This window comes from Notechis scutatus, chromosome 3 (assembly GCF_049901735.1).
Source record: "Notechis scutatus isolate UNSWTSFEM ecotype Mainland chromosome 3, rNotScu1.2, whole genome shotgun sequence".
Classification (NCBI taxonomy): Eukaryota; Metazoa; Chordata; class Lepidosauria; order Squamata; family Elapidae; genus Notechis; species Notechis scutatus.
The window spans coordinates 56,393,924-56,408,440 of record NC_142011.1 but is presented as its reverse complement, the minus strand read 5'-3'; the positions used below and the strand labels follow the sequence as shown (position 1 = coordinate 56,408,440).

The following is a 14,517-nucleotide window of genomic DNA, read 5'->3' as shown; positions in this document are numbered from 1 at the left end:
CAATGCTAAAAAACTTCCCAAGGCAACATTAAAGAATTATGTGCCATGAAAAACAAATAATATTAGAATTAAGGTGCAATACTTGACCTTTCAGCTTCAAATTAACAACATCATAACCTAATCAGAATAACAGTGATTTTACTGCCCACCAAAATCTCATCTAGATACCCTTGGAGAAGAATTCCTTTAAATCAGTTTCTTCTGCAGAAAAAGTTTAATTTTGCATTTTGACCAGCATTTTTTATTGATAAGAAGAAGAAATATAGCAGGACCTTGGAAGAGGATTACATTGTACAAACAATTTCATGTAAGATAAAGCAGTAATATAGATTATCGCTTAGATATCTTTACTTTTTGGGGTGTCAAATCTGTTTTTTCAGGACAAAGGAGGCAAAAAAACAAATATATGTGTATGTGTGTAGAAATCACAGGGAAAAATAAGCATTTCTTCCTTCCCTCCCTCCCCCCCATTAACCCCTATTGATGCCAAGCAGAAAACCACCATCATGGCAGCAGTATAATGTGCTTCCAAGCAATTAAATTATAAGGTTAATTATATGGCTACAGTAATATGTACAATGATCTTATACTTCCTTTATTTCGCTTACCCAGATGTAAGAAGCCACGGAAAACAACTTCCTAATTGTATATAAACAGGTATAAAAATGGTCTGGGAGTTAAAAGAATTGCAAAAAAATAATAATAATAAAACTGATCAACTGGTTAGAATATCTATTTTGTTTTGCAGAACAAAAGTACCTGCATAAATATTGTCTGACTAACACTACCTGTGGCAAACTTCCACAGGAGACAATTTATGTAGTAACTTGGCTTTTATATACTTTGGGCTTTATCACAATTCTGCAGCTTGGAATCCAGCCTTGTAAGATTATGTGAAGTAAAATGGAGTTTTGTTCCAACATTTATGCTTTAGAAACACAATGGTTAATAGAAAATGAGCCATACAAGTAGGGCTGAAAAATCTTCCTAGCAGAAGCTGGGCTCATGTCACCTTATCTGAAGATGCAGACAACCAGTCAGCTAGATGAACAACCTGCTTTTCACATCAAGACTTGAGGCCACAGTTTACTGCACCACTTAAAATCCAAAGGGAGTTCTCTGTCTAAATAAAGACTCAGCAAACAGGGAATCAGGCAGGTTTTGAGATGTTCCTTTGGCTTGGCAAGCTGGGCATTCAGGTGAAACGTTAGCTTTCCTAAGTGTGTTTGCAAGCCTAAACAAAGGAAAAGCACTTAAAAGACAACATGGCTGAAAATGTGCAATTGCTTATCCAACAGTGTACGAGTAACATATATTCAAATCAACTGCCCCTCTCGCTCTCTAGATTCTCTCTTTCTGTCCCTCCTGCTCTCTAAATTCAGAAGTTTTTTTATTATTTTAATAATACAAAAAGCATGAGATCAATTATGATCACATTACAGGTGTGAAATGGGTGTTTATATTGAGTTCTAAGCATATTTTAAACTTCAGCTTTTTGTAGGTTTGTCAAAATTGTTTTGTAAAATGGAAAAGCAGCTGTAGAAAATGAGATCTAAATATTATGAGAGCAACTGAGAAAGTGAGAAGCAATCTTCCAGCATGTCATTTTGGTCTTTCCTTAGAATAACCATTCCTGGGCTTGGTTAAAGCAACTTTCTGTCATAAATGGTCTATGTATGTATGCTCAGAAGTGGCTGGGAGTGAAAATCGGAAGGGAGGAAATGTTCTATTTAAACAAGCAGTTGTTAGAATCTAGACTCAGGGTAATAATAAAATATGGATTTAACCGCCCATCAAAGGCTACTATACTGTGGACTTCCTCTTTCCCCCTCACTTTTAGACAAGTGTCAGACCTTTAACCGTGAAGGGTCTCTAACATCATTTTTTTCTTGGCTGATGCAAAATTTTATCTCCTTGTAAAAACACCCTAGAAAAAAATGCATGTTCTTAATGAAGTACTGGATTCTTTGACCTACAAACAGAAATCAAAGCTCCTCCTATTTTGAGTTCAGGAATGAAACAGATTTGAAAATAGTCTGGCAAAATGGCTTTATGAAACAAACTGCAGCTGGATCACAGCAGGAACTGCAACTATTCTAATAGATTTAGCAATTAACTCTGTTGTGGAGAAGCTGTTGATCAATAGAACACATGAAAGCTACATCTATTCCTAGACCAATGTAGTAAAGTGCTCACCTGCCAGAGATCAGATGAAACCTAAGAAGAGAAACCCACCAATTTTACAGAGCCCCAAAAGTCTTTCTTTCTTTCCTTTCTTTTTCTCCCCCCCCAACCCATGAATGAATGATGAAAAGAAAGATTCTGACATTGTTTCAATCTGACCATAACTCATATTACCCGCAAAGGAAAGGAAGGGTCTTCCAGGGCTTGAATTCATGGGCTAGGGAATTTTAGTTTAATCACTCACAAAGCATCACTGAAGTATTCTCTTGCTGCAGTGTTGAATGGGTGATTTGAGAGGCAATGACCATGGAAGAGAAGGGGGGAAAGGGATGGAAGCTTGCCTTCTCAAACTTTACCTCGCACATAAAGGTTTGCTGGAGCAGAGTAACGGGTCCCTGCACTGTTTGTAGCAACACATTCGTATTTGCCTTGATCCGACTCCTCGCTGTTTTCAATTTGGAGAGCCCCTATGTAGAAACAAAACACAAAAGACACTGGTTATAACAAGATGTATGTTACTGCTCCGTACCCTTATTCCAAACATGAACACGAGAGGACAGATGATGCCTATTGCTTCTTGTAGGGTATCCATGCTTTTTACTATAAAGCATATGTTGTGCCCAGTCTTCATAGCTTCATAGTCAAACAAATTATTGGTACCTTTTCAGTTGCTTTTTATGTACCAAATAAATTTCTCCCATATGGAGAAACTATCAAACCCCAATAAACGCAGAGTAAATAAATCAATCCAAAGGAATCTAATCTTAGTTCACTACCTTCCTTTAACTATCTTAATCTATAAAATACACTTCATTCCACAACAAAGTATCATTAATTTACTCTTAAGCCTAGCAATAGAAAGGACCACAACTTTTTCAACTTGAAAAATCCCTTGTTTCTATTGTATTTTACATATAATTATACTGTTTTGTCTACTAACAACATCAACAAGTAACAACATCAGTTGGTAGTACAACCTGAACCTTTGAAAGGCCGAGATACAAAAAGTTTACTTGAAGATTTTCCAGGCCGTATATTTTCTACTCACTATATCCTGTGCCGTTGGTTTCTTGTTCAATGTACTTAATTGTAACATAACTCTTGATATTTCATTGGTTTTGCTGCTTTGAATTTTAAGCTACTTCAAATTTTAAAATACATTTTGGGTGAGACCTCTTCCATGCTTCCATTCCCTTTCTTTAAAAAGGGCCCAAATAACAATCATATCAATCCAAGCAACCAGGCTAAATACTAAACTCTGCCTAATTCACATTACAGATAAATATATTGAAACAGTATTCTTCTTCTTTCTTATCTTGCCACTGTGAATGAACTAAGTCCTATTCTGTTGTCTTCCAGGTTATGGGAGATGTAGATTTAGAATGATAAAGGCAAAAAATAAATAAACATGGATATTTTAAGCAGCCCTGATACTGCTATTCCAAGAATGGGACTTGGTGCTTCTTGGGGAATAAATACTTAATTTGTGATTCCAGAAGTTGAGATTCCATAGATCATAGAAGGCAGCTTTCACTCACAAAAAATATGTACACTCTTGAACCAAGAGAAAAGGCATTAACCTGTCTGCTTGTCAGAGTCTGAATCCATTTCTTTTTGCCAAAGAAAACAGCGCCATTAACAGAAATTGCTGTTCCTGGCCTCCCACTCTAAGGCATGAGGGTTAAATTCAGTTTTCATATTATTGGAATAAAAGGAAAAATAATGTGAATCAACCACTGTCACCTAAATCATTTGCAACAATAAACTGAGACCACAGTATAAGTCTGTATCTCAAGAGAACTAATGAAGTTCATTATGTTCTGCTATTTCATAAAAATGATATAAAGAGCCCTCTCTATTGTTGTAAGGTCTGGAAAATAAAAATAAATTGATCAGAGAAGTCTGGCTTCTGCTACCTTCTAGGGGGCATTTCATACTCTGTACTTTTAAACAGCCTGAAAGTTTATACCTTGTTGTTTAGGTATTCAGACAAAGTGTGGCAGAAACAATTTTGTGACTTAAAAGATCTGGCCCAGTTTTTGCATGTTGGGACAGTGGACAGTGAAGACTTAACAGTACTTTCTTGAGACTCGTGTTTAGCTTCCTCTTTCTCTAAATTTATGTAAATTTATGCCCCCTCCACAAAACTTACATAATAGTAAATTTTAATATTAATTATATGTTATACATTTTGTACTTTAATTATTGTTAGACATTCTGAGTACAAAACAAATATATTATTTGAACAGTATGCCAATAACAATTAGAGGGAAGCACCAGAAAAAGGAGTCCTGATCGTTTTGTTTCCTAACTGGGGATAGATCCATATATCCAAGCTGTGGGTAGGTGAGTGTATGTATGGATGATTACAATATTGAGTTCTCTCTCTAGCAGAGGTACAGGTGATCTACTCTAGAGTGTAAACGACAGATGAAAATCATTTGAGTGGCAATGAGGACAGCTTTGTAAAAGAGGGTCGGGGGGGGAACTGGATTTTTCTTTAGTCTCTATTTTTCTAGGTAGGGCTAGGCTATAAATCAGAAATATCCCGGCTTTTACTGAATCTGCTTCCATTTTAACACAATGTTTGGAAAGTCTGAATAGCAGGAACTGGAAATCTTTTGCATGACTTCATTTCACATAGAGTGCAGGATTACAAGAAGCATGTATTAATTCTGGGCAAATGCTATTTTTTATTTCTGAGTGGATCAAAATAGCAATTCTGTAGAGTTACAGGAGGATAAAATTAGCTACACACAAATGAGAGTCATGCCTGTGTTGCTCTGTAAATATGCATTTCTAATAATCACATGGATGTCATAGAATGACAGCCAAACATCTTCAAACCCCATTTATTGGCAATTAGGCAAGAAAGGGAATCAACCCAGCATTTTTCCTATTGAAGCTCATTACAATCCTGCTTAATTGTTTCCTCCCTGAGGTTGATTTTTGACATGTCAGATCCGGACTGAAACTGAGTTTCTGTGATTTATGCAAGGGCCGCAGTCACTGCAAGATCTTTGAACTGAGCAGTTCACAAGGCAAATAGAGGAACACAATTCAGCCACCAATTTGCTTCTTTAGGTATATCGCACATCTAGACTTCAAACACCCTTTTTTAAATTCCACTTTAGAAAGGAGGAAAGAAGGGAGATTTGCAAGCTTTGCAGGAAGCAAAATTGCAAAATTACCAAAGGGTGGAAGTTTCTTAGCAGGGTTAAGCAGTATTAAATTTGTATAACATCAGAAGAATTAGCTGAAAGATTAATCAGCTTTTCTCTGTCAGTTTTTAGGTATTTGTATTTTAAATTCACGTTCCTTTTGCTTTGAACATATAAAATTCATATTAGGGTAGAGAAAAGTGTTAAGCACCTACTGTACTTTAACTGTTTCGCATGTATCTGTTATGCCACTGCATCATAGAAACATTATCATTGAGTCACTACACATCTACAGTGGCATTTGGCTGTATCACCAATTCCGGAAGCTAACAGTGCTATCAAATATTGAATGAGCGAGTGACCTGGTGACTACACAGAAGCTTTTGGTGAGGAGGATGGATTGCCTGCGCCAAGTCTGACATGGCACACTAACTGCTCCAAGAGAAAAGAAGATCAGAATATCTAATTTTCCATTGTGCTTATTTCCACTTTATGGCAATAGAGAAAGCATCATTTGATAAAAGAGAAACAAATCACTCCTTCTAAAGGCTCATTTGTTGCAATCTATTGATCATCCCTGAAAACCCATGTCTATTCATCTATCCTCTTCTCTAATCTGCCAGTCAGCAACTAGAGCCATATATCTCTGAACAAGCTATCAAAACTCACCCTGACCTTTCAGCCTGGGTCTCACCTGAAAAGCAAAGGGGGAATGTTAAAAGTGTCAACATGCCTCACAAATACAGAGCTCTTAGAAAAACGACAGCATCTCTGCACAGGAAAAGTAGGACTCATGGCTGCAAGGCCAACAGAAAGGTTAGTTTTCAAAACAGAACACCCTGCTTCTCGGGCTACTTTATCTGGTTTCCTTCATACTTTTGCTCAAGAGAGATTTCCTGGGTTTCCCATCCAATGTACCTAGCAACTATGCATAATAGAAAATAAACATTCAACTAATTGCAGGCACAACAATCCATTAGTCTAGTCTCATTTTGATCAAATTAATACATCATGGAAATGCAGCAACTTACCTTTAGGAAGAACTCAGAGCATTATTATTATGTGAGCATAACCTTCCTTCATAAAAATGCTTTCCTCAGTAGCCTGAAGTTTAACAAAAGGTATCAGTCTGACAGAAATCCCGTATGAGATGCCAAGAGGTGGCTCTTGGCACTTAGAAAAATGTCGTCTTTGACATTCAAACAGGACACATGCGTTTTAAATAATGTCAGGCAAACTCTTAAAATACCTCATTAGAACTCAGATAGAGAGATTTATGTTTTATGAGATGGATGATTCTCATTACAGCAGTAAGTCAATTCCCTCAAAAAGGATATACCGAACATATGGCGGTTCTGGTGCCAAGTTGTTAATGTTCTCCCTTGTTGGTAAGAAACACATGACAGTTAAATGCAGGAAAGCCTCAATCTGGCATGAGTAAAGATGGGGCTAGAAACAGGCATAGCTTGGCTACTTAACATGTGGTTTATTGTTTTGCTTGAAGATTTTTTGCAGTTTTAGATAAATAGCTTAAGAACTTGTTAACATTACAGAGGATAGTCTTGAATCATTCCAAAGATTGGGTGACAATTAGGCCTATACCATTTGGCCACTTAACTCAGATTTTCCACTAAATTCAATTCAAACATTTTTGAAATAACAATCCACATTTGTTCTAAAAATATTAACACAACTGAAAACATTAACATCCAGAAACCGAACCAGAACCAAAGACTGTTTTATTAATTTGAAGCAATGATTTAATGAAGACAGACAGGGAACAAAAAAACAACAACAGCATTGGACAATTGAGAGAGTACAATTTAGCAGAGGTAATAAATTTCAGAGAATTCAGGGATCGGTCAACAGCAGCAGTTACTGAAATCACAAGAGATCAGGATCACTGTACATAGTACTGATGACAATCTTAGGATCACTTCCAGAAACCACTTTGAGTGTTCAAATTACAAAAATTACACTAGCAGGCTTGGGACTATATAGCTGCTACTCTGGAGGTATGCTAAACAACGTAAGATTTAAGATGACCAGATATATGTCGGATTCCTTTACGCTCAACAAATCTTTGAGCCCTAGTCACAAGGCTGTATTAAGTTTCAGAGAGAATGGGGCTGGCTGATTGTATCTCTTCCCTCTGCCTTCATATTGAAAGGTCTGGCAAGCTAGACAGATGCACTTATAACCCTCAAAGGAAGTCCATGCTTCCTAAACGACCCTTCAAGAATTATTTTATTTTTAGTTGTTCAGTTTCTGTCAGCAGTAATACAGAAGAAAAAACATCATGGTTATCTTGTGAAAATACTGCACCCTTCAGATGCAAACCACAGTGGATATTTCAATCCCTCCTGGACTCAGCACTCCAGACAGTAACTGAATTGGAAAGATCAAAGAACCCTCTGTGGAATAAGCCAGAACTGCACCTTCCAATTCACAAATGTTCCATTGAATAGCCCCCCTTTGACCTATGTATGCCTGCAATGGATGATTCTACAAGGTACCAGACACTAAAAATAAACAAAAACAAACACGTGTGGGAAGGAATGGCAGATGACCTTGTGTACCGATAAGAGTTTGGAATGAAAGAATAACTGGAGATGGCACACTGCTGAAACGTGTCATGGCAAAAAGAAATGTAGTGATGTGAATATTTGAGGCACAGTTTAGCATTCTTACCTCTAATTGGCGTACCACCTGGTGAGGTAATTTGAATGCAAATAAGATTAAAGAGAAGTGTTAGTACAACGAGAAAAGGGAGAAATCGAAACTAAAAAGTTTTTCAAAGCTAGAATCCGTATTAGAGAAACAGGTATAATAATATATAAGAAAGGAATGTGCAGTAACATTGCCCTAGATTGGTTAGCAAAGCTCCACCAAGAATACAAAGTCTGATCTCAATTTATATTCCTGATTCTCCCCTCCCCCCTCAAAAAAAGGATGTCGGTAAACCACTAACATTCATTGTCACAACTGAAATGGAGCACCAACTGGGAAATGGGAACCATGGCATTTTATTCTGCCAGAAGATGGGGCTGTGGGAGCATCAGTGTCAGCAAAGTACAATAGGAGTGTGCGTATACACGCATGTGTTTGTGGAGTAAAGAGAAAAAATATATATGGTAGTAGTTGGCAGACCGATTCTTGGTTTACGATTACCTGGATCACAGGGGACAAAAATTTGATTACATAACTGAAACTGGAAAACTAATCAATGAATGTAGGTTAACTCCTGTAGTAAGCTCCTCCTGAGGATAAACTGTTGTCTTGCATCATTCAGTTTTCAAATATAAATGCAGAGGACATTCTTTTATCTTTCACTTGGACTAATGGCTGAGGCATGCTTTTGCATAGTTGTGCAGCAGGCCAAGGAGAGAATTGGTACCCTCTTTACAAGGGAGTTGAAAATAGTTTCACATGCTATGAACACATTTTATAAAGAGAAAGAGGGGTTTTTATGGAAGAATTGCTCAGTCTTGGCCCTTATCAACAAACAGCATTGCCTAAAGGTGTAGAAAGGGAACTGCATGTGTAAACTGACAGCAATTCCCCTTTGATTCTCGATTTTGTCCCCTTGATTTTATTTTGTGCAAATGAAATCTGTTAGTAAGGGCAGGGAAATTCATGCAGATCTAATTTCTAGGCAGTTTATGGTAAGTGTTGGTTTAATGCAGATTTTGCACATCTGAACACCAAGCACTTACCAAAAAAACAAACAAAAAACTGGGGAGTTTAAACAGACAGAAAGAGAGGGTTAAACACGACACAAAGCCTCAAATCATGTTCCGTGTATTGATCAATAAATACCAGTAACCACAGAAATGCTGTGTATCTGAGATTAACTGCCCCCCACATTCCATTATTCACAGCACTGATCACCCAATGGGTGACAAAGAAAGACACTCAAAGAGTTTCTGTAAATACAAAGAAGGCAGATTTTAAGAGCATTTAACTTGCTTCCTAAAGAATGGTTAAATTATTTACACTTATTATTTCCTTCCCTTGCTCTTTTGTTGAGCCTTTTCCTCTGGGCAGTATAGCTGCTGCTTTTAATCAGTGGAAACAGTTCCAGCTGCTTTGTCTGGCATTCTCCACAGCCAAGATGATGTTATTCCATCTCCACTTTACAGTGAGATTGTTTTTGCCAGTGCTTTTGTTCACAGATGGGTGAAAAAAAAGGAAAGCCCGTATTGCCCACTGTAAAGGTGAATATTCTCTTACATAATAAATCTGCCTGTTTATCTGTTTCTCTAACTACCATCCATCCCATTCATCTCAAAGGAGCAGTTCACATCACAGAAGCCTGCATGGCTTCCAAGTCATATCAACAGGAAAAAAGAGGATTATTGCTTCATTCATGCACAACAGAAAAACTTCTGAGAACTCACTTTTCTCCCCAGTCTGCCGATTATTACTGTAATTAAACACTCTAAGCCCTATCTTCTTCCTACCTGCAGTTAACTGACATTGAGACTTTCCACAACAGAGCACAGCGATCAGTCTCCCAGTCAGTGAAAGGACGCCTGTTTTAAGTTGCCCTCACTTGGGTGTGATGCTGATCTTGGAATGCACTCACATAGCCATTGAAAAGTCTGGAATTAATAGTCTACATAAAATGAAGAATCCCATACACACTCAAAATGGATTTCCTAAAGTGCAGTTGGTTCATTTTTCTTCAGGTCTGAAGAATTTTAGATTTTTCCTGCCAGATCCTGCAACTGTTAAGCAATTTAAAAATATGTTCTTATTTGTACATAAGTCTCTGGATTTTTGTTAACAGTCAGGGTTGCCATGTAGGTATTTGAACCACAAGTCACCAAACCAAAAATCAGGGTATTTTCTTAGCAACCATAGAGTTGAAAAATGTTTTAGAAGTTGCCTAGTCTAACCCAGTGGTCCCCAACCTTTGTGATATGGTGGCCTTGTGTGTGTGTGTGTTTGTGTGTGGAGGGGATGGTTCCATGTGAGTAGCAGGTGTATGCCTGCCCACCACTCTGCATCTAAGTGTGAACGCCCACCGCTCACACAAATAGAGCTTTGCACATGAGCATGAGTGTTCGCCACTTGCATAAGTGGAGCTTGCGCTGTGCTCACCCACCACTTGTGTGACCTGGTTTCAAATGGACCACAACCCAGTAATGGACTGTGGCCCGGGAATTGGAGACTCCTGATCTAACCCTTTGCTCAATGCAGGATCTACTGAAAACTCTCTGACAAATGGCCTCTTGTTTCAAGTGAAGGAGAACTCAGACCTTTGGTAGCATTGAGGTTGATAGCTTGTATACAGTCAAAGAATTCTTCCTGATATCTAGCCTGGATGTACCTATAGTTTATTCATTGGGTTTGATCCTTCCCTCTGGTGTAATGAAGAATAACTCCATTCCTTCTGTGAGACAATCCTTCAGATATCTGAAGATTACTATCATACTTTCCTTCAATCATATTTTTGTAAGCTAGTCATATTCAGGTTCTTTAGGTATTATTTATAGGTCTTGCTTTCTTGACTCTTCATTGTCTTGATAGCCTTTCTTGGAACTTGCTCCAATTTATCACTATCCAGTTTGAACTGTGGTGTGGGTTATGGTAGGGAACACTGAACACTGAATGGATCAATTATGTGATACAATAAACATACTTTCTTGGATCTTATTAAAATAACATTCCACTTCTGGCCTGATTTTCATAAGTGCTTAGTATTTATTTTACTGCCCTAATAAATTAGCAATATGTATTTGTTTAAGCAATGTATTAGTCACCTCCAAAGCAACTACACAAATTATATTTCACATTTATAGTGGATCTAAAGCTAAACATCTTGTGCAGCACAGAGAACAATGGCGCTGCCCACAATAATAATCATACCAGTTCTGACTTATTATTATGAGGATGACAAGAAAACATTCATCTTCAAATCGTCCAATTTGCTGCTTAGCAAAATGAATGCAACTCACAGATACACATTATGTACTCACTGCTTTATTAAAAATATTACCCAGAACAACTCATAATCCAGGATTTCTTTTCCATGCTGTTATGGAATGAAGCCATTTAAATACACAGCCTTCAAACTTTATTGTTAACTCAACAATACTCTATTCCAAAGAATCTACCAAGCCAGTATCAAGTTATTTCTAATGGGATACTGTCTTTAAAACAGATTTTGAGACAATATAGTATATGAGTTCACTTTTTAGATTATACTTTTTGAACTATTTCTGGGTTGGGTTTTTTTTTTTTTTTGCCCTGTATTAATATGACCAATTTTTCTCAAACAGCATTTAATCTACAATTTTAAGATAAAAACTGGTTTGCACTTTTTCTCTTCTGAGATGTAGGCAAAGTTTGTTCTAGAACAGGGAATGTTAATCTCTCACCAAGCTTCAATATGGCTTGCCTTGCTGGCAAGTCTATAAATTTAATTTTGTCCATTAAAAACAGAGTATAGTACTATATAGTGAGTATCATACTGTGTTATTATTTGACATGCTGTTATTTATAATTTTTGACTATTAACATTTGCTGTTACAATTCTAGTTACTTTCAGACTGATGGTGTGTGACTCTTAATGAAAGCCAGCTGGATGACCTTGGGCTGATCACTCTTCCTCAGAGGAACCTACCTGATGGGATTGTTGTTGTGGGGAAAATAGAAGGCAAAATGAATATTATGTATGATGGGATAAAATTCTAAAACTAAATTTATAAATATAAAGTAGACAAGATATAGCAATAGCAATAGCACTTAGACTTATGTACCGCTTTATAGTGCTTTACAGCCCTCTCAAATATGCCATTTTTAAATTTATTAATCAATTGTCTTCCTCTACTAGAGGCTACTGACTGACCCACACAATAAATTAATTCCTGTTTATTTAGTTTTAGCTTACTACAAGGGCACAGCTAAACCACTATGATTTATAAAACGTGTCTGTGACTTAATATATTAATATAAACATACTGCTTATTCTTATCTATTGCTGATGTACAGTTGTTCATATCTCAGTTTATTAAATTATAATTTAGCTATAAGATCATAAATTATACGGTTTTGATTTGCAGCATTACCCCATGTCTTGTCTCCAGATCAGCATCTATTCTTATTTTGACATGATATTCAAGAGCAACATCCCAGTAGGGAAGAGGGCTCATGTAGGGAATTAGCATGGACTCACTATGTAAACACAAGAGAGTAAGTTTTAACTCCCACCGAATGCCTTTGAATCTCACCTAGCCTTTTCCAAGTGAAAATTGCCAGGCTGGAGAGATTCCTGTACTACAGGCAGAGAACAATGTAGCTCGTTTGAACTCTACATTTATGGGTCTGATTGTTCGTGCCTGACACATTCATTTTTTAGCCAAGTTCACTGTGTTTTCTGTATTATGGTGGTTCATTAATATTATTACTGTGATATGGTTATTACCACAATTTTGTCCTTGGTATTAAAATGTTTAATATGATATTATTGTGCCTCAAAACATTATTTTATGAACAGTAGTGTCAACACTGAGTGATAGAGGCATGTAATAAAAATACAATTATAATCACTGAAGTTTAATACCATCAATCAATTTGGAGCAGAGGAATACTGTTGCTAGTCTTTTAAAATCCCTTTTCCTATTTTATTATCCTTTCCTTGCAGATCAAGAAATAAAGTGGGAAAGTATGCATATACAGCAATCCTTCCACAATTGACCTACTTTTTGAAATCAACATCCCAAATAGCTATTTAATCACACATCTATAATCAAATGCAAACTGAATGTACAAGTCATAGCAATCTGCCATTCCTACCTTTTCTACTGGCTGACCCACACAATAAATTAATTCCTGTTTATTTAGTTTTAGCTTACTAAATAAAGTGTTAAAAATATATAGTTATCATCTTTTGGAAAGTAATCTTCTTTTTAAGTATTGTCCTGTTTGGATCTCTGTAGTCCATACAAAACTGTAGAGGGGTTTCAGTCCAAACCAGGAGTACTTTGAATAAATGCAATAAATGTATGAAAGAAAACTGAAAGCTTATTGAGATGATGTTTAAAATATAAATGTACTTTTAAAAGTATTGTAATGTTCCCATTTAAATCACAGATGTGGAATATGGATAGCCCTTGATTTACGACCAGTCATTTAGCAAACATTCAAAGTTACAATTAATCTCCCAAGGCTATTTATGACCTATTTTTGAATTTAGAACAGCTGCACCCTCTCCTGGTTATGTGACCGCATTTTGGATGCTTGCAACTGGTTCACCTTTGTGGCTGTTTGCACATCTCGTGGTCACATGACCACACTGTCACTTTTTTTCCTGATTTCTGGCATTTACTTCTGGTTTCTGACAAAAAACACCCATTGGGGAAAATTGGTTTAGCGCACATGGTGTTTGTGACACAACTACTGCATTTACTTAATGTGAATGACACAAATAAGTAAGAAAAAAACAGATCTGATCATGTGATGCCTTGACTTACAATGGCAATGACTTACAACTGTAATTCTAGGCTCAATTATGGTTGTAAGTTGAGGACTACTTGTATGTTATCTTTGTATATGATTATGGGAAGCTGAACAGGTCTGTTAAAGTGGAACATAATTGCTATTAACTAAAATGGTATTTATTACCTCATTTTAGACTTAATAATTCAATAGACAGCGGAATGATAGTCTGACATGCAGGATCCCAGAGAACTCTGCCCACTTTACCTCATAGATGAATCATTTAACCATTAATTTAATGGTGAGAAAATTATTACTAAGAGTACTGGACACCAGCATTGATTGGAATTTTTATATGGTTCATTGCACAGTCAGCCAGAATTCGACTGGATTTGACATTTTTATTCACCTATCAGGTCCTTCCTTGATGGTATTGGAAGACATCATCACATGATGTCAGCTGTTCTGAGTCAAGCTGCCTTTTGCAACTGACTGATGGTGAATTTGTCAATGCTGATGGTATTTAAGTGGTGCTCTAGTTGTTTTGGGATTGCATCCACGGCACCTATCACTGTTGGTTTAATCTTTGCTTTCTTTTGCCAGTTTTTCTATTTCTATTTGCAGGTCTTTATATTTTGTTACCTTTTTCAGTTCTTTCTCTTCTCTTCTATTCTGCTGTTATGATTTTTTTTTTTTTTTTGCAGAGTCAGCCAGATGCTCAGACTGG

The 14,517-nt window shown here is 36.8% G+C and overlaps 1 protein-coding gene across 8 annotated transcripts in view; it reads right to left on the bottom strand.

Moving 5' to 3' along the window:
- The window catches only part of PTPRF (protein tyrosine phosphatase receptor type F), a 588,039-nt gene that overhangs the window by 104,520 nt on the left and 469,002 nt on the right, over nucleotides 1–14,517 (bottom strand). For all 8 annotated transcript variants that reach the window (XM_087960145.1, XM_026665718.2, XM_026665721.2 and 5 more), the window contains one exon: nucleotides 2,541–2,651. In XM_087960145.1, coding sequence (XP_087816271.1) covers nucleotides 2,541–2,651 — 111 coding nt within the window. The remainder of the gene's footprint in view (nucleotides 1–2,540; nucleotides 2,652–14,517) is intronic.